A 21,134-nucleotide genomic window follows, 5' to 3' on the forward strand; every position below is an offset into this window, starting at 1 on the left:
CTAGGGGTGCTACCGCACCCCTGGCTTGAAGTGGTTTCCATTCTATACAGGGTTTACAGTTTGGATCAATGGCTCTCAGCACCCCCACTATAAAAATTGTTCCAGAGCCCCTGCCCTAATATGCATTTTAATATGGCTCAATGTAAATGTATACATCTAAGAATAAAGAATGCAGGCCATACTTACAGGATGGGGGACTCTATCTTGGCAAGCAGTGACTCTAAAAAAGAATTGGGGGTCGTGGTGGATAATTGGCAGAACATGAGCTCCCAGTGGCAAAAAAAGAGCTAATGGGATCCTCCGATTTGTAAACAGGGTATTCTCAAGTAGCAATAGAGAGGTTATTTTACTTCTGTATTTAGCACAGGGCTGGAAGACTGGTGCTCACACTTCAAGAAGGACATTGATAAATTGGAGAGGGTTCAGAGATGAGCCACGAGAAAGATTACAGGATTAGAAAACCTGCTTTCTAGTGATGGAGCTCCTGGAGTTCCATCTGTTTAGCTTAACAAAGAGAAGGTTAAGGAGCGACTTGGTCACAGTCTGTAAGTACCTATAGGGGACCAAATATTTGATAACGGGCTCTTTAATCTAGCAGAGACAAGTATAGCACTGTCCAACGGCCGGAAGTTGAAGCTAGACAATTCAGACTGGAAATAAGGCATACATTCTTAACAGTGAGGGTAATTAACCATTGGAACAAGTTACCAAGGGTGATGGTGAATTCTACAGCGCTGGCGAGTTTTAAATCCAGATTGGATGTTTTTCTAAAGGATGTGATGTAGGAATTATTTAGAGGAAGTCCGATAGCCTGCGTTATGCAGGTTCCTTCTAGCCTTGGTATCTTGATAAGATGCTGTTCAGGGGCCCTTTCTATGGTACTTTAGCCAGTTTTCAATCTATGTGATGGTTGTTATCCAATTTGATTAAATTCTGAAAGTTTTATTTTGTAAGATATTGCATCAAATGATTTGCTAAATGCTAGTAATATAGCTACTGCATTCCTCTCATCCACTACTTTGTAATTCTATCAAAAAACAAGCAAAAAATTAAGTTTCTCTAGTATAACTTGTCCTTTATAAGCTAATGATGATTACTGTTAATAGTTCTGTTATCCTCCTAGATGTGGAGTGATTTCTCCCCAGATCTCTATTATCTGTTACATTATGTTTCCATAAGTCTCATCTCTATGCCAGTAAAATAATTTCTGGGATCATGTTTGTTTCCCAGTCTATAAATTCGCCTTTCAAATCTCTTCCTAAGATCTGTGTAAGGAGGGAAGCTTCTGGGAGTGGATCTCACTCTTTGCTTGCAGAGGGAGGTCAGCTTTCTCTGCAGCACCATATCTTATGCTTGAGCCCCATGGAAAGCCCTCTTTGGAGCTGAGAATTCAAAACTGCGCAGGAAATGGGCCAGTGGAAAAGTGGGGAAGAGGGAAAATGCACTACTCCATCTCCTCCCTGCCCCTCAAGAACTACAGGTGCTTGGAGCCAGCAGAAAATGAATGCAGCCTAAACATATAGAATGGAAAAATCAATGGGACTTGTTCTTTTAAATCACTTCGGTACTTTTGAAGATCCCAGGGGAAAATTCCAAAGGCACAAATGGCTGTTGGATGCCTAACTCCTACTGACATCCAATGGGAGTTAGATGCCACACTGCCATCTATGTCTTTGGAAGTATCACCCAGATCCATAGCACCTGATCTCTGTTAGCAGTTTCCCCTTCTTCTCTTAGTTCCTCTGTATTGCAAGAAATAGATCCAGGATGGCTTCTCCCCTGATTAGACTCTCTACTTTCACACATTAAATTATCTTCCATGTAACTTTCATCTGATCCACGCTTGACTGTATTTTGTAACCAATAGAGATCTGGGTAGTTAAGGGGGAATTAAAGTATGTACTCTACCTTTTCAAGTCAAGTGCCTCAAGAGTTGCTTCAGGAATATTTCCTGTTCACTTTTCTTTCAGGTCTAGTGGTCTGTAACAAATGTACACTGGTGGTTTTTCCCATTGTTTCCCATTAATTGTACCCTTAATTCAAAGAATTTCCTTTTTACACTCCCTATTGTTGTATTACTTACTTGAATTTCATGGTTTCAGATATTTAAATCTTAAATTCCACAGCATTTTAACAACCATGAATATGTATTTTTAAAACAGCAAAATATAAACATGTAAAGTCCTTAAGACTCAGCGTTTCTCAAACTGGGGGTCCCACCAAAATGGAGGTGGCAAAGCTATTGTAGTGGGGGGCACGGTATTGCCACCCTTACTTCTGTGCTGCCTTCAGGGCTTGGTGGCCGGAGAGCTGTGGCTGCTGGCCAGGTGCCCAGCTTGGAAGGCTGCACCCCCATCAGCAGCAGCACACAGGTAAGTGTGGCATGGTATGGTGGCAGCAATATTGCCACTCTTACTTCTGCATTGCTGGTGGTGGTGACGCTGCCTTCAGAGCTGGGCACCTGGCCAGCAGCTGCTGCTCTCCAGCTGCCCAGCTCTGAAGGATAGGGTAAAAGTACACAAAAGACCAGATTTCATGGTCTGTAATTTATTTTTAATGGCCATGAATTTGGTAGGGCCCTACTAATAGCTAAGCCATCATCAGTGGTATCATTTATACTATTATGCTGGGGGTTTGGTGAAACCCTGTTGATGCTGGTGGACGTAACAGCTGCTTTTCATTCAGAATAAATGGATAAAAACAATTAAGCCCCTTTATGAAATAGATAGCTGAAACAATAGAAGCCACCGCCCAAAAACAGGGCACATGCAAGTCTAGTCAGGAATTTGAGTGATGTGGGAAGAGGGATTTCATTGGGATCTGAGTTCAAATGGAGAGGACTGGGTGTTATTGGATGGAGCTATGTATGTGAGAGAGAAATGGCAAAAACACCACAGAATCACACAAAAGCAGCAGCAAGGAAGCAACAGAGGCAGCCAGAGAAGCACTTGTAATGTGACCCTGAGTGGGGAGGGAGGGGAGAGCTTTTGGGCAGAGTGCTGGCTGAAAAGGGGCTTGAATCTGTGAGCAAAGAAACTGTCTCTTGTTTGATTCCTTTTGTGTTCAGAAAAATAGGACTTTGTACATTAGCTGGACTAGAACAAAGAAATTTCTGACTCAGTTATCAATTTCTCATCCTAATGGAAACAACCCACAAGACCTGAATATTGGCTAACTGCTGAGGTCAGAAGGGGTAACAGCATCCTTTAAACCAAGTCTTGGCCAACAAGAAAGTTATTAGAGTGTGTAAACTATTTTGGGGACATTCTATGGCTTGTGTTATACAGGAGGTTGGACTAGATGATCAAAATGTTCTTGTCTGGCCTTTGAATCTATGAACGTATGTATAAAGCAGTGGCATCTCTGTATTAAAGTTGTAACTGACCTCCATTAACATAGCGGTATTTTTGCCTCCTTACAGCTTTAAGCTGGAAAATAGGTTTGGCCTCATATTTGCTAGATTTACTCTCAAGGCTATAGGAAATGTTCCTGCAAAGTCTGAAGAAAAAAAAAAAGTATGACAGTTTGAGTCAGGGATTTTTAAAATTACCCTGATTTGAACTGTTGGCTTTATCTGTATTTTGGTGCAGGGACTGTCACTGTTTATATAGTGCCTAGCAGAATGGGACAATGCCCAATCTCAGGACTCCAGGTACCATCACAGTATAAGTATTATTAATGTTTCCTTGTACTCCTCCACCAGCCTGTCTGTATTCATCTGTTGTTGTTAGTGTGTAAGATCTTCAGGGGCAGGGACCATCTTTTTGTTCTGTGTTTGTCCAGCACCAAGCTCAGTGGGGCCTTGGTCCCTGACTAGGGCTCCTAGGTGCTATGATAATAGAAATAATAAAAATGATAATCATTTGCACACTTTGACCCTCCCCACCTTCAACAGTTTAGAGACAGTCTTAAGTTGAAATTAAAATGGGTTGCAAAATGGGAGGAAAACATATGAAAAATTTTATAGACTTTTTTTACACCACTTTTCACTGAAATGTTGAACTCTTCAGTTTCCCAGCCAGCTGTAGCTGAAATGTGATTTAAAGCACATAATCTTCAGCAGATTTCCCCTCATTTGGGAAATGATTTGGCTTGCCTTCCTTTTTGACTCTGCACACATCTTTCCCCATGATGACATTACATAGGGGGTTTATTAAAGTTCAGACATAAGATGTCACAGCAGATCAGCTGTCCCCACAACTCTGTTGCTACCCTTGTGGTTTGCAGTGGGCAGTTTCTTTGTAGAATATTTAATTGAGAGCAATCTGTCAGTATAAAGAGTCTGGGGCCAGGATAGGTAGTTTGATTAGTACCTGGGAGTCTCCTGAAATCCAGTCAGTCCCAAAATGTTGCTGTTTGGAGGCCCAAACCTACAAAGGGTTATGCACCCATTAATATGGTTACTCCCAGGCAGGGTCCTAGTGGCCTCCCCCACCCATGAGTAAACCGTTCCTTCCACAGGTGTAACCCTTTGTAGATTTAAGGCATGGGACAATTCCCTGTCAGTGTGACAGGGCCCACTCACCTCACATGGGCACCCTTGACAGCTGGGTGTGTCTCTGCACCTGCACTCCCTCTGCATTGCTGCATGCAGTTAGCCTTCTGAGGCAGGTTTTTCAGTGACTCAGCCCTCTAGCTGAGTCACACACAGTCCTTATGTGAAACAAACACAAAACAGACCCCCTTCTGGAGTAAATAGTCCAAAAGGGCCTATCACAGTGTCCTGGATATTGCCCCTCCTGGGCTAGCTTTCAAAGCATCTCTTAGCCCCTCCTGGGTTCCCTCAAGTATTGTTCCCTGCTCTGATATGCAGTAGTGCCCTCAGGATTTCCTCCCCAAAGGCTCTTCGCCTGGTACCCCAGCTAGGACACTATTTATAGGTCCATCCCCTTCCAGGGGTAACAACATTCAACAGCTACTGACCATCTTCCAGGTTATCAGCCCATCACCAGACTACTCCCTTGCTCAGGGTTTTAGCCACTCCAACTGTTCTGATAGTGGGTGGGCCTAAGTCCCCCCAACTTCAGGTCCCAACCCAGGAGCCCTATAAGTAGTACCCCCTTGCTGCTTCTCTTTAACTATTTGCTACTGTGCTTCCATGGGCCACTTTCCCAGTACCTTCTCCAGCCTGACTCCAGCCAGTACTAATCTGTCCAGCCAGCCAGGAGCACCATTCTTACTCCTCCAGCTCCAGCCAACAACTGAACTGCTCTGTCCAGCAGCCTCTTTTTATATGAGCCTGCTTGTCACTGATTGGCTGCTTCCCTGTAGCCTCTCTAGGCAGCTTGGATTCACCTTTGTTGCTCTTTCCTGGGGCAGGGTGTGGTAGGACCTTGAGGCCTTCAGCAGGGCCTCTGGGCTGGGTACAGGCAAATATATCAAAATTTTGAAGTCCGCTGATGGTTATCTTGCAGTGTAAGATAACTTAATAAGTATATATCCACCCCAGCACCTTTGTTTGGGTTGAGTTGCTGTGGTTTAGGGGTACATCTACATTGCAGTGGGAGGGATAATTTCTAGTTTAGGTAGATATACAGGCACTAGCTTTGATTGAGCTAGTGTCCTAAGAAAAGCAGTGTAGGCACATGGCACAGGTAGCTGTCTGAGTACATACCTAGAATCTTAGATGGGATTGTACTCAGGTAGCTAGCCTGTGTCACCATTCCTGATATTTTAGTCCACTATGTTGATCAAAGCTAGCGTGTGTATAGCTACCCAAACTCGAAACTACACCTGGCTGCAGTGTAGACATACCCTCCGATATGTTCTCACCGTTCCAGCAGAGGGCACGAGCTCTTGGTTGGCCTCTACCCCTTTATGTGTTTGCCTACAGCCTGACAGTTAAGTGCCAGGAGAAGAGTTGTGAAAGCCCCCTTTGGTTGCAGACCTCTACATTGAGCTGATTGATTCTTACCCTAGGATTGCTTACCCATATGAAACGTTCTGCATTTCTTCTACAAAGATGGTGGAAGGAAGGAGGCAGCCCATATCAAAACTGGGAACACTGCGTTACTAACCAAGGCTACAGCTTAAGTAAGTGAAACTTCTGCTTTATCAGTGAAACCTCCCCAGTCACTTTGTGTAACTCTGTTAGGTAGATGGGAGAAATTCTTTTCCAGAGAAAAAGGTCATTTAATTAAATGGAAACTGCAGATTGTTGCCGGGAAATCTATAGCCAGTCTTGAGAAGGCTGCGGATATGCAAGGGACCCAATTAAAAACTGTATAGGCAGCTGTCAAAACAATGATTACAGATAAATTCTGACTCCAGAGGAAAACTGAGAAGTTTGAAATTGCCTTCAAATACCAATTATCTAAGAGACTTGAGAATTCCTAAACTGGTTGGAGAAGCTCTTCAGAACATGTATCCAAATTACTTAGTGGAAGTCTTAATATTCACAGATGGACATTTTATCCCTTGTTAGTGAAGGCATATTTTTTGCTTGACAAGTGGAAAGTGTTGCCACCTGTGAAATGATTATATGGGGTTGTTAAGTGGACTCTTAGTCTGTGACTGAGGTTTTTAGAAATTCTGGCTTCAGGCCAGCTCTCAAGAGGAATACTCTTAATGTTTGTTTTTTCCTGTGACCGAGATTGGATCCTTAGATTATTTTGACAGTGCCACAACAAATTGTTTTATGGGGGAGAAGTGCTCATGTTTCCTCGATCTCTGGAGCCACTGAACCAGAAGACTGTGATTCTCGTTATGTGAACAAGATGTTCTTGATGTTGATACTGTGTTTTCTCCCATGTATGTTTCCATCTGTTGGGTACATGAATGCTTCGATTTTATTTATTTTTTTAGCATGGATAAATTGGCCTTCTCCTTTAAAAGGAGAGCTAATCTAACGCAGCTTGAGACTGCATCAATCATTACTATTACAGATTTGGATCAAACTCCTGAGCTTAGTTTAGATAATATAGAACTAGAGCTGAATTAGTTATTTGTTTTTTTGAGATGTACTTCGAGAATGGAGGATTTGTTTCTTGAACTTTGTGTAGATGATATATGTGTATTGCAGAAAGAACTCAGGGTGGTTGTTGTTGTTAGGCGAGATGGCTCGGATCCTCAGCGGTAGTAAATGAGTGCACCTTTATTGAATTTAATGGAGCTATGCCCATTTACATCAGCTGAGGATCTGGGCCATCATTCAACCTGAATGAGTCTGGAAATAGAAACTGGTTTGTTATAGGCCTGTTTTGGTTTGGTTTTTTGCTCTGACTTTTCATGTGTCTTTTCCATTTTCCTGATCTGAAGACTATATAATTTCTTATAACTGTCAACTGTTGATATATTTCCGGCAACACCTACACTTCAATATAAAAACTTAAACTGATGATTGAGAAACATCAGCGTACATGCAATACAGCCTTTGTAAGATATTGTTGTTGTTAGGATATAGATATTCAGGCCTGTCTGTAAAGGCCTATGCTGTAAGAATTTAGGTGTATTCTTATCACTTGGCTAGTTCTAGAGGTATAAAAGAGAGAATCAAAATCACTGTCTGCCGGTGTAAGGTCCTTCTCTTACTGTGACAGTCTGAGGCCCTGTTCTTAGGCTAAGGCCTTTGGCTAAGCAGCAGAGGCAGCCATAAGCTGGGAAGCGACCGGTCACCTCCTCACATTCCAAACTAGTCACCTTGAAAGAAGGTGCTATTGGGCTGTTAGGAATACAATCCTGTCCTGATAGTGCCTATCACCTCCAGAGAAAGGGAAGTGCCTAGAAGATGTAAAAGGAAACTTGCTTGATAGCATCCTGTCTGGCAAGAACTCACATATCAATAGCGGGGATGTGAAATCCTCATTTCTTTGTTGTTCTACCACTGTAGTCCCCATTTCCCTATTGTTTGTCTGTATAATCTCTGTCTGGTTCTGTGATTGTTTCTGTCTGCTGTATAATTAATTTTGCTGGGTGTAAACTAATTAAGGTGGTGGGATATAATTGGTTATATAATCATGTTACAATATGTTAGGATTGGTTAGTTAAATTTCAGGAAAATGATTGGTTAAGGTGTAGCTAAGCAGAACTCAAGTTTTACTATATAGTCTGCCATCAATCAGGAAGTGGGGGTGGGTGTGTGTGGGAAATTGGAATCATGTTTGGCTAAGGGCAGGAATGGGAACAGGGACACAGGTGTAAGCCTCTGTGGTGTCAGAGCTGGGAAGGGGGACACTAAGGAAGGAAACTGGAATCATGCTTGCTGGAAGTTCACCCCAATAAACATCAAATTGTTTGCACCTTTGGCCTTCGGGTATTGTTGCTCTCTGTTTATGCGAGAAGGACCAGGGAAGTAAGTGGGTGAAGGAATAAGCCCCCTAACAGTTGTCCCAATACTCCAGACAACACATAGAGAATATCACTGAACTACTCTCTGATGTCAAATATTGTAAAGCCGAATGTCCAAAAACAAAAGAGGGATGGTGGGTGGTTATAATATTTAGCACTTATATGTGGTTAACGGCTGTTTCACAGGATACTACAAGCAGGCTACTTGTTGGAGAAGTCAGGATGGAAAGGTACTAGAAGGGCAGCAGGAACAAAAATGCAACCAGAGCTCCAGATCAGAGCGGGCTGCAACACAACTTGATATCCAGACTCGGCCTAGGTAAGAGCTATGACTGCCTTGTGAGTCCTGTGTCTGGTTTCCATATTGAATCCCACGGTATTTTTCATGCAACTTCTTTCTTGGGGCTTCTCCTCCCCATTTTTTCTCTCTCTATCAATGTCCTTTAGACTCAGTCCTTGTCCCTCTCCTCCTTTCCCATGGCTGACTACATCCTCTCTGCTGGCTTTCCTTTCCATCTCTGTGCTAACCGCCCACTCTCCTTGTTCAATCACACATCTGTAGCTTTCTCTCAACTCTGCCTGGGTGTCCACCCACCAACTCAAACTTAATACAGTGTCTATCACATTGGGGCTAGAATTGGGGGAGGCCTGTAGGGGCTACCACTGTATAAATGATTAATAATAATGTGATAAAACTGCAATTCCTCCCTATAATACCCTTCCTTTGCTATCGCTGATAAATTCAGCATACTTGGATTGTAAACTCTTCAGGGCACAGGCCATCTTTTTGTTACATGTGTGCACAGTGCCTAGCACAATGAGGCTCTGATCCCTGACTGGGACCCCTAAGTGGTAGTACAACAAAAGCAGAAATAATACCACCCCCATCCTCCCAGTTAATCTGGCACAAAACTTTGGAGTCATTTTTGGCTCCTTTTTTCTTTTCCTCCTCTCCCACACTTTCATCCAATCCTCTCCTGTTTTCCCTCTGTAACATCTCCAAAATCCATCCCTTCTTTTCCATCCCAACAGCTAAATTGTGACCCATGCATTCGTACATCCAACTTCAACTATTGCAACCTCTCCCTCTTTTTTAGCTTCCATGATTCTCACATCGATCCCCCTCAACGTGACGTAGCTAAAACTTTCTTCCTTACTTGCTGAGCTGACCGTTTTCATCCCCTCCCTAAATCACTACGTTGCCTTCCAATCTCCTACATCAAATTCAAACACCTCAGCCTCACCTAGGGTGACCAGATGACCCGATTGTATAAGGACAGTCCTGATATTCAGGGCTTTGTCTTATATGGGTGCCTATTACTCCCCCATCCCACCTTCATTTTTTACACTTGCTATCTGGTCACCCCAGCTTCACCTTCATACTCTGCACAACTCTGCTTCCATCTACTTCTTGTGCCTCGAAGTCCCCTCCTCCTTGATTTATGCCCTGAGTTCTGCCACCTCAATCCACTTTGTCATGCCTTGGGTTTTCATCTCCCACAAAGAATTCTACCTTTTTCTTGTGCCCCCTCCTTCCTGATCCTGTCCCCCACACAACCTGACTCTCTGCCTTCAAATCCCTCCTCAAGCTTCATTTCTTTGTGAGCTTTCCTGGCCGAACTCACTGATATTATCAACACTAGAGTTGCTTTTCATTTTTCTGTCATTTATGCCTAGCACCTGCAATTCTAAAATCTAATTTTGTAGCTGCCTCGCACATGGGCCAAGTGCCTGCCAGAATATTCTCAAGCTCCCTAATTCTCTTACTCAGTGTTATGTCTCTTCTGATACGTTGCCTTCTTCTATTCCTTCTAGTCTGTCCTCTTTTCGCTCTTCTGTCCTTCTCCTCGTATGTCTCTTCTTGCTGCCTGTATTCCACTTTTATTCAGCCCAACATCAATACACCTGAGAAGCCAAGTGCACACAACTATTTTGTGCAGTGGTTCCTAGTTAGAGCTTGGTGAATAAATGTACTTTTTTACATCTGCCTGCAGGTCTGAAAAAAAATTGTTTGGAGTTGAACTGAAAAAGCTTTTTCCAAATTTTTGGTGAACCGAGAAATTGAAAAAAAAAAAGTTGAGTCAAGATAAATCGAAACTGATTGAATTGCCACTGTCATGAGAATGAACAGTCTTTGAGGCACGGGAGAGAAAAAGGAAAACTCTACAGTCTGGTAGTTAGGGCACTCACCCAGGATGTGGGTGACACAAGTTCAACTCCCTGTCTCACTGCTTATTTATACAAAGTGGAACAGGAGAGACTGTGGGAGCCCCCGCCCTTCATATCAGACTATCCCATTGCTCAGTGGTTAGGGCTCTCTCCTGAAAGGCAGGAGAACCTTTGTGTCAGATCAGGCAGAGGGGGCAATTGAACCTGGGTCTCCCACATCCTGGGTGAGTGCCTGACCCACTGGGCTAAAGGTTGTAAAAGAAGTTTTTGCCACTTCCTTTCCTCCCCAGCCATTTTGTGAATCCGCCTTGGCTTTTGACAAATGCCTGAAATAAGAATAAAACAAAATTTTTCCTTTTGACATTGCTGAAATGTTTTCATTTTTCAGTTGGGCCAAAACTTGAAGTTTTGGGTTGACTGAAACTGAAGTTTTGGGCAGCTAAATTATTTGCCAATAATAATAATAATTAATAATCACCCAGCACTGTTCCTAATCACTAGTGTGTGTCCCAGTGCTGGCACGTCTTCTGGGGTCCTCCTCAATCAGCCTGACAACGAATTCAGACTTGCTCTCTATACTGGGCTATGATTCCCTGCCACTGTCTCCCTCTTATTCAGTCGTCCGGGCTTTAACCAGCAGTGTAACCTGGGCTACTCAAACCTGTTTTGTTATTGAAATGTGGGATGAGGTGGGGTGTGTGTGTGTGGGGTACAGAATAGCTTTGAGCTGTCCCATGCAGAATAGAGAAGAGAATGTAGATACAAGATAGTCAGGGTAAAAGATTCCTGGCTTCAGACTGATAGATAAGGGAGAATATTAGGTAAAGAGGCTTGGTCTGTGTTGAAATAAAATACTATTCTAGATTTGTGGTGCTCTCCTGGACCCCTAACAGGACAGAAATCACCTATAATGTAAGCTCTGGTTAGAACCTCAGGGTATGTCTACACTGCAGTTTTATAGCCCGAGCCCCACAAGCCTGAGACAGTTGACATAGGCCAGCTATGGGAGTTTTATTGCAGTGTAGACATACCTCAGAGATCTTATTCTGGTGAACTAGTGCAGACCCTGATGAAATGCCTTTTTCTGTTTAGTCACAAATTTTATTACAAATTACATATATTGGAACAACCGATAGAAAAGAAAGTACATAATCTATTTACAATCGCTACACATTTACATATAATATATACAGATGGTGAATTTAGTAAAATATATGAGCAGACAATAGAAAATATAGCAAATATCAGTATGAAACTGTACATGGCTTATTCTCATGCCCTTTAGTGTGGTTGTATTTTATTGTAGCAATAAATACAGTTCTATATTTACAATTTAAAAAAACCAAACAAACGAATTTTAACAATTTCAAGTTAAAATATCTGATCAAAATATTTCAAAAATCGCTTATAAAAATAAAAGACCCATAGTAGCCTTTTGTTTTGGACTTTCTGCAAGCTATGAAAGTTCTGATAGAAGTAACTTTCTTTAACTATTCTTTAGACTTATAACATTATTTTGCTTCTCAAATCATTTTACCAACTTTTTAAACATTGCAAACCAAGGAGAAATTTCACCGACATTAAACAGTGCAGCACAGATGGACCCCAGTTAAAATAAAGCTAAATAAACATGATAATAAGTATTGTGCAGTGGTTGACTGATACTCCGTTTAATCCAAAGTGGTTTCGGGAATCATCCTCCAGCTGTATACTGTGCTGCTTTGAAAGCCCCAAGAGATAGAGGGTTAAGATAACCATGCAGTCAGCTTTACCAGACATAATTTCTGCATTTGTTCATTTTTTCCCAGGATGCACATGTCCGCCAAAGTCAGCTGATGCCATCTGTAGCTTCAAAACTAAACAATATTTTTTCTCCATTCACACTGGCATTTCTCGGTGTGTCCACAGCTTGCAACAGATTTTCATCATGAAAATCTATCCTTTGGGTGCCAGGAAGTTACATATGTAATATATGAAAATCAGAGACCACCTGTAATTGATCATCTTAATTATTTGGGCTCAGCTAAGCTAGGTATTGTTGTCCAAATGCAGTTTTATCCACCTAGAGAGTGGAGTGGCCTTTAAACTAAGAAGCAGGTACTGGACCATTAAACGTTGTTGCTCAGGGAACATTTTTTAAAAAATAAAACAAAATCTGGATCCATGCATAGGACATTGCTATTTGATCTGCTCATGAAAGGAAAGGTGACATCTATGAGAAAATGAGATTGAAAGAACTCCCAAATATAGTTTAGTCAAAGTAAGTGCTAGTCTCAGAAGGAAACAATGGGAGCCCATTGCCTGGAACTCTTTAAAATAGAAAGGGCAAAGTACCAGGGGGCTTTCCTCTCTAATTGTGATGGTTCTGAGATACACAACTTCATAGGCCTTGATTCAGCAAGGGATTCATACATTCACAGAATTTAAGATCAGAAGGGACCATTGTGATCATCTAGTCTGACCTCCTCTGTAGCACAGGCCACAAAACCTCCTGAATTAATTCCTCCTTCAAGTCCAATAATTGTAACTGAACTCAACCATCTCTTGTAGAAAATCATCCAATCTTAATTTAATGATTTCCATTGATGGAGAATCCACCACAACCCTTGGTAAATTTTCAACACCCTTTTTGAACTGGACGCAGTATTCCAGTATTGGTCACATCAGTGCCAAATACAGAGGTAAGATAACCTCTCTACTCCTACTTGATACTCTCTTATTTATACATCCAAGGATTGCATTAGCCCTTTTGGCCATAGATATTTTTTCAGGTTCTAGTTTCATAATCAAAATGTTGTGTAGTACCAAGTCAAATGCCTTACAAGAGTAAGTATATTACATCAACACTATTATCTTTATCAACCAAACTTGCAAACTCATCAAAAATGATATCAAGTTACTTTGACAAGATCTATTTTCCATAAACTTTGTTGGACTTCAATGGGATTGCTCATGTGCTTTAAGTCAGGCACATGCTTAAATACCTTGCTGAATCAAAGCCATAGACAGGTATTTTTAAAAAACAATCATAGCATTAAAAAAGCACTGAGGGAACTTGACCTACCCCATCTTGGGAGCAATCTGTTCCTAACATTTTAAATTCTGCACCTCAACACGCTCAGTTAATTAAAACAATGGCAATGCCTCCAAGAAAATTCACCTCTTCAATATATTATTTTTGCTCTTGACTGTCAGATGCCTTTTCTGACTGGCATCTCTCTAAGAGAAAAACCGAACCAACTGTATACATGCTAGCAGCTTTCAGGCTTCCTCTTCATCCCAAACAAGATTGTTTTTGAGATTTCCTAAGCAGGCTGACAAGATTCATGTGTTAGGATTTCAGCCTGCTGCTTGTTTTCTTTGTTATTAACTGGTTTGTTTATTTGCATGCAACTGTAATCAAGAGCACCTTTGACACCACTCTGCAGCACGTGTACACACACCCACTCTTACATTTGGGCTTGAAAAATGTGTAAACACACATACTTTTGTTTTTGCCCCTGAAACTAGTGACATGGAACGAATGCTACTGATGAAAGATTACAGCTTTCTGTCATTTGATAAGATGATGGCATTAGTGAGTTGCTGGTAGGCACGTCATATGATATGCTGGCACTTGCAAAGGTTACCAGGGCTTGTGTTGAGTCACAGGACTGTTTCTCTACATCTTCTGAATTAACAGAGATCAGACTTGTATGTTTTGATCTGCTCCATAACAAAGTTTGCTTTCTGAGACTTCCCAGATCTTCCTTAAAATGTGGATTGAAAAGGATATAAAGAAGTGGGTTTAGACATGCGGGCAGTGGGACAATCACTAGAAGTATTGATTTAATCACTTCTGGGCTAATAAAAGTGAGGTTTAGTAAAGAGGAAAAAGATAAAAAGGCCACAGGGCAATAAAGAATGCAATTAGTAAAAAGTAATAATGCTATGTGCTTGATCATAGAACAGTCCCAAATATTGTCTAGTTCTCCCTTCTCCAAACTACAGTACAGTTTTGTATAGGCAACAGTCATTACCAGAAAGCACAGAGAGTTTAATAAGACCAGTGCTACCATGAAGCCCATCGAGCTGGGTTCCCCAAATGGCAAAGGTAAACACAGCGGAGACACCCCATATTGGCTCTCACTGAGAAGTGGTACCACTGCAATTATCAGTGCCAACATAAAGCAAAAGAAAATGGCTATTTTCACACTAGCAAGAGAGGATTTTGTTTCAAACTTTGTAGCATACTTTACGGAGAACCCACGTTCGAGTGCTGCCAGGGTAAGGAGGAAAATGGAAGTCTCTGAAGCAAAAATGGACAGAAGGCCAGTGACTTGGCAACCAACTCCGCTTTCCCACCAAGCACCATATTGAGCAAAGCTGCCAAAGGTTAATGCATCCATGCTGGCCAATACACCACTGGACAGACCCATTAGCATGTTTACAATGGCTATCAGTCCAATTAAAAGTTTTATAGAGGAAATATACAATGGAGATCTGAAGACTGTTGCAGTTAACAGTGCATTGCAAATAAATGCCAAACCCACTATGGTCCACACTCCAATTCTGATTAGCCAACTACCAAACAGATGGTCACATGGTTTGAAGGGGCCTGCAAGGACAAGAAAGAGAAATGGGAAGAGGAAATATGTGAGAGTGAAGGATTAATTTGCAATATTTGAAACCCTGCCTAATTTTCATGTCTCTTCTAACCACAGGGAGAAGAAATATGCACCTTCTCCAGCACCCACTGCTACGCAGTGGCTTCCAACCTTCTTTTGTTGGTGCTTCCCAAAAAGACTGGAGGATGGGCATTTCCTGTCTCCTCAGTCCGTCATGACCCAGAACAGGTATCTCTCCATCCCTTTTTAATATCCATTCTCTCTCTCTCTCTCCCCTGAGCTGGGTGTTCTGAGAGTAGCTAGGCTCTGAGAGAAGATAAGCCTAGGGTGGTACATGGGCCTCTCATGTACAGGGAAGCTGTGTCCATGGCCAGATACATTCGGGGGGCTGGCACTGGAGCAGGGAGAGACTTTCCAGGAGACACCTGCTGCTTTCCTTGTAGCAAAGGAAGCATTTAGGGGAAGTGGCATCATACAATTTTTTTCTGTTTCCACTTCTCCCATCTACAACACCTCAGGTTGGGAAACACTGTTCTAGAGAGGCAATGCTAATATTGAGGAATCATTTGGTAGAGAATGTCTGTTCAGGGCAATATAAGTGATATTTGCCTCTGACCCAGACATTAGACCAAACTGCACTATTACAGTAGTGTAAAACTGGAGTCACTCAACTGGCTTCAACGGAATTATTCCAGATTTACACTAGAGTGCCTAAGCACAGAATCTGGTCTATCATCATCTTTTTCTTGATGGACAGAGAAACCAATGACTTGAGATCACAGATCTGTTATGCCAAAGGGAGGGATAAGACCTATCTAAGGATACAGAGAGAAACTCTTGGTTTAGCAGTCACAGAAGCCAATGTATAGTAGAGATACACTGTTATTGTAGTTAAACAGTTTCATGGGCTTCAATCTTATATTGTGGGCTAATACAATTCGGTCCCACCAAAATTACTGCAAAATATGGTGCAATTTCATTGAAATGGATCAGAAGTTACTTCTAGGGACAGCTTAGCAGTTCTTTGTTTCAGACATCAAGGGAAACTTTGTCAGGTCTCTTATTAGCCTGGCAGTTCCATACCTGGAGAGGGTGAGCATTGCACCAAATGATGGACTTTCAAATCTTCTTCAAAGTCAAGCAGAAAATCCTCAAAGTCACGTTCATCTGCGGGAGAAAATCCCTGACACTTTAGACTAAGTTTCTTAGTGTGAATATAGGGAAATGGCTGTGATAAGTTACTTTAAGGCCTGGTCTTGCTCTCTCTTTGCCTGCAAATTTCCAAGCAATAGTAGACACTGGTCCCATTTGATTTTGTATTACTTGGGGTGGATAGATCAAATCACCATTTCTTTGAAAATAATTACAGTTAAAAAGGCATCCCCCTAATTACCCAATTTGCACTATGAGGATTGCCTGGAAGAGTGTTAAATATCAGCTCCAGAGTTGTGCCAATTCACCAACAAATAACCCTGGATGTTGTGATCACCCCAACATGTGTCCACATTGTGCCAGCTTCTGGCTCCATTCTTGTCAGTTTCAGTTCCTGCTGGCCCTAATCCCTGGGGCTTAGATGAAAAAAGATCTTGTCAGATTTGAGCCTTTTGCTGGCTCACAAGAACAGAGATGGGATGGACATCAGCAGGAGGGTGTAATGTGCACATGTGTCTCTGCAGTAACAAACCCAGTGCTGCAGGGGAAGAGGGTACTGTGAGTCTCTAACCCCTCCAGCCACTGAAGGTCAGAATCTCTCCCTGGCACCTAGGGAGAGCTAGAAGCCACAGGCCTTCATGCCATGTAGCTCACCACATTTTACAATCCCAATGGGCTATGTGTCTTCTATCCCACTCTAGGGTTGCCAGGTGTCCAATTTTCGACCGGAATGCCCAGTCGAAAAGGAGCCCTGGTGGCTCTGATCAGCACCGCTGACCGGGCCGTTAAAAGTCCGGCAGGCTCTCTACCTGGCTCCGCACGGCACCCAGAAGCGGCCGGCATGTGTCGTCTCCACCCCCCCCCAGCTCTTAGGTGCAGGGGCGGCCAGGGGGGCTCTGCGTGCTGCCCCTGCCCCAAGTGCCCCCTCCTGCACTCTTGAACCCTTCATTTCTGGCCCCACCCAGGAGTCCGCACCCCCAGGCGGAGCCCTCAGCTCCTCCCACACCCCAAACCCTTGCCCCAGCCCAGTGAAAATGAGGGAGTGAGGGTGGGGGAGAGCGAGTGACAGAGGGAGGGGAGATCGAGTGACTGGGGGCAGGGCCTCAGAAGGGGCAGGACAGAGGTGGGGCGGGGCAGGAAGCGGGGCAAGGGCATTTGGTTTTGTGCAATTAGAAAGTTGGCAATGGCAACCCTATCCCACTCCCCAGCTTGTACCGCTGCTAGGAGCAGCGCTTGCTAGCCCAGAACACATGGTGCTACTGTTAAGATCAGCAGCAACTTGTGACAGTCCAGCTCTGAACTATCTTGCTTTGCAAATGCAGGTTATCTATTGTGTAGGATGACAGACCAGCACCATGTCACCCCCTCTGAATTAAGAGGATGATTTTTGCCTCCAGTGTGAGGATCCATCTTGACAATGTCCCTTTAAAAGGATATTATAAATAAATTCTTGTTTAGACTTTGAGAGCTACATCTCACTACCATAAAACTCAATAGAGCAAACAATTCCTATACAACCTCTAAATAGCAATCTGGGCAGGTGGCCATTTACAAAGCGATCAGCCCAAATCATAGGACCTAATGCCAATCAGAGCTAAACTTGCACTCTAGCCAAAGGCTTGGCGAAAAGGAGGGGACAAAATTCTCATCGATTTAAGGAGGGTGTCCTGGGCCATAAAGTAGGTTCCAAAGCCAAAGAGAGACATTAAGATACATACCTTGAATGTGTAACATTCCAGAATCTTTCTTATGAAAATCATCAGCACTGCTGTTCTCATCTTTGTTCCACTGGCTGGAGATTTTGTAGTGGCTTTCACAAGTTCCAAATGCACAGCACTGGTAAGCATAAGGCATTTCTATGATCCTGCACATTAACAAACAAAATATGCAGTTACACTTGTTACAGTACTTAATGTATTATACCTCATCACTAATGTTAATATAGAGAAAAATGAACTCCAATTAAATAACTAACTGAAAGTGAAAATAGCCACACATTTTTGAAAAAAACCTTGTTAATGCAGAGTTTGGGATGCATAGTTAAATTTACAAAAAATTAGAAAATGCAAATGGTTCCAAGACCAAATTTAATTCAGACACATTGCACACATTCTATATATTTTGTTATGGAGATTTTACAACATATTTAGTAATATATTAAGCTGTAGATTTAATAAAGCAGGAATAGACGTGCAATGCAGTTGAGTGAATGTTGCTGTCAGAACCATATTTTAATTTTCTGACTTTTAGTAATTTTAACTGTTTTAACTCACTGAGTTTTCTCCATGTAATTTTCTTAGTTTTTTCTTTTAGAAAGAGATCCAAATATCCTAGCTGAATCCTACCTGCATAACAGGCAAAACTCATATCTCAGTGCACAACCCCCACAAATTTGCGGGAAGTTAAGAGACTGAATTTTGGATCCAGATTCAAACTTCTCCCATCTCCACTGTAAAACAGCTGAAGGGGGCTCATCTCTGAGCGGAGACCAGGAATGGAGAATTCTAAACTGAATGGTTAATGATTTGGAAAGTTAAGAACATGTGAAAATAGGTCGTTACAATGGAAACTGTTTTGCTACCTTAATTATCACGTGTACATCTGTCAAGGGGCACTGGCATCCTTAACACCTTTCAGAGCACTGGTATTCCTGACACTTAACCAGGTTTTAGTCAATGGGTTTTTCATTCTTTTTACTGTTATACAAATTCCAGGTCTCTTGTACATTTTGAATTCTATTTTGTTTGGACATTATAGGGCAAATTCTGAAAGGGGTTGAGAAAAACTGTAGGTACTTATACTGTATGGCCCACAAGTAGATGGATTATCTCTGCTAATTACACTGTTACCTCTGATAAATAAATATTTGATTCAACACAGTTTTCCAGTTGTAACTGTTAATTAATGCCTAACAATAACTAAAAACAATAAAAAACGCATCGCTAAAAATTACTCTAATTAAACATAACACAAATGGAAATAAAATGGGTTCATATCAAATTATCAGGTAAATCTTCTTATCAGATTAATCAAACTCAATAGAGCAAACAATTCCTATACAAACGCTAAATAGCAATCTGGGGAGGTGGCCATTTACAAAGCGATCAGCCCAAATCATAGGGCCTAATGCCAATCAGAGCTAAACTTGCACTCTAGCCAAAGGTTTGGCAAACGGGGAGGGACAAACAAAACCCCAAGCTAAAGCTAATGTTTAAATTACAATTTAAATGCCAACTAATGAGCTACTTGTTCAGATTTCCATGGTGAGGTGGAAGCAATAGCAATCCTTAAGCCTGTCCCCAATATAAACATTTGCATAAGATATTTTAAAACATTCCAATAAAGTTCAGGATAATAAAGTTTTAATTGAGAACTTTATGTGAAGATAATGATTTCCTACGACTTAAACATAAAATCCCAACCCCATGAAATTTCCAAGTATGTGATTTTTTAAAAAAGTGAGATTATCCAGTTAAGGCTGTCATTAAATGTTTCAGAAATGACTTCCTTAGGTGCTGTCCTCAACTAAACTCTGTGGGTTTTAACCAGAGATACTTCTGCGTGGGCTCATGCCTGGGTGCATGCATGCACACATGCTCTTTCATTCACAATCAGTCACCTACTGGGGTTAAAAAAAAATGCAAGTCTATTGAGTCAGCCCAGAAGTGTCCCTCTGCTGACAAAAAATAGATACGTAAAATAAAAAGTCCATCCTATTGCAAGATGGCTGTTGGGATTCTTGTGGCTTTGTGCAGCTTTGGAAGAGGTTGAGCCTGTTACCGAAAGGATCAGCAGGTGGGTTTCTCAGGTCCGCTGATTAATCGTAATGGACTCAATAGCTGACTAGGACACTTCCTTTATATGCTTGGTGGTGACAAGTCTTCAGATGTTGCCGGATTCCTGCCCCTCTGATGGCCAGTCATGGGGGAAGACATGTGGGCCTCAAGCACTGCAATGGTTCATGGCTTCTAGATAATGTGGCCAGGTGCCCAAGCCTTCTCAGCTACCACTCTTTAAAGGGCATGGCTTCTGTTTCTCATGCCCTTTGTAGGTCCTCCCAGAATCCCTTTGACAAACCTAAACAAGGCCCTATTTTCCAGAGTTACAATGGGTTTAAATTAAATAATCTCATAAAAATGAAGATCTTCCTCTTCCAATAAATGTTAGTCTGGAAAATCCTGTCCATTAAGCAATTTAGAAAGTATATGGCCAGATGGTCAATTAGTAGATCCCAAAATAGTTTGTAACACAGCCAGGATCAATTTCTCCTGAGCTGATAGACATCAGCTTCTTCTGGTCACAAAGGAACCTCTTTCTTATCACCTTCTAATGAACCTTCTTGCAAAAACTGTCTAAAAAAATTCAAAGATAACTAAAAAATGCAAAACTAACATAAAAATTGGAACTGACCCACATCACACCACACCAGAGATTCAACTTTATGCTTCAAAACAAACACCTGGACCCATTCCTTTCACTTTAAAGGCAGAATGACTGACTGCTACTTGCTGGAGAACATAAATCTCTTTTACATCTTTGGGGTTTAGCTGCTGCTGGCAGTTTAACTTTAAACAGATAAAAAGCTGGGTGAAGAGTAGATTTTAACTGTCAAAATAAAATATTTGACTCTTAAAAATTCACAATTTTAGGTAGAATTTATATACTGGGCCTCTTCTGCTTACTGGGTTCATGCCCATGGTAAGCCTCCTTTCTTCTATGTGAATGATTTAAGGAGCAGAGAGCCCTTGCAGGGAGAATTCGAGCTTTTCACACTATAAGGTGGGAGATGGTCATGGTCAGTGAATGGGAATGGTAATTTGTGAGTAGTCCAGCGGAGATGGCCAGTGAGTTGTGAGTAATGCCAAACCACTGAACCAAACCCCACAGCGACAGAGGGAAGGAGAAGTGGCCAACGTTTGT

At 42.0% G+C, this 21,134-nt stretch overlaps 1 protein-coding gene across 1 annotated transcript in view; it reads right to left on the minus strand.

Moving 5' to 3' along the window:
• Window positions 1-11,543: 11,543 nt before the first annotated feature.
• Window positions 11,544-21,134, minus strand: part of LGR5 (leucine rich repeat containing G protein-coupled receptor 5) — a 123,310-nt gene continuing 113,719 nt past the window's right edge. Inside the window, exons 16-18 of the mRNA XM_074942045.1 lie at window positions 17,933-18,078; window positions 16,146-16,229; window positions 11,544-15,052 (exon numbers count right to left, since the gene is read on the minus strand). Coding sequence (XP_074798146.1) covers window positions 13,962-15,052; window positions 16,146-16,229; window positions 17,933-18,078 — 1,321 coding nt within the window. The 3' untranslated portion in view covers window positions 11,544-13,961. The remainder of the gene's footprint in view (window positions 15,053-16,145; window positions 16,230-17,932; window positions 18,079-21,134) is intronic.

This window comes from Natator depressus, chromosome 1 (assembly GCF_965152275.1).
Source record: "Natator depressus isolate rNatDep1 chromosome 1, rNatDep2.hap1, whole genome shotgun sequence".
NCBI lineage: Eukaryota > Metazoa > Chordata > Testudines > Cheloniidae > Natator > Natator depressus.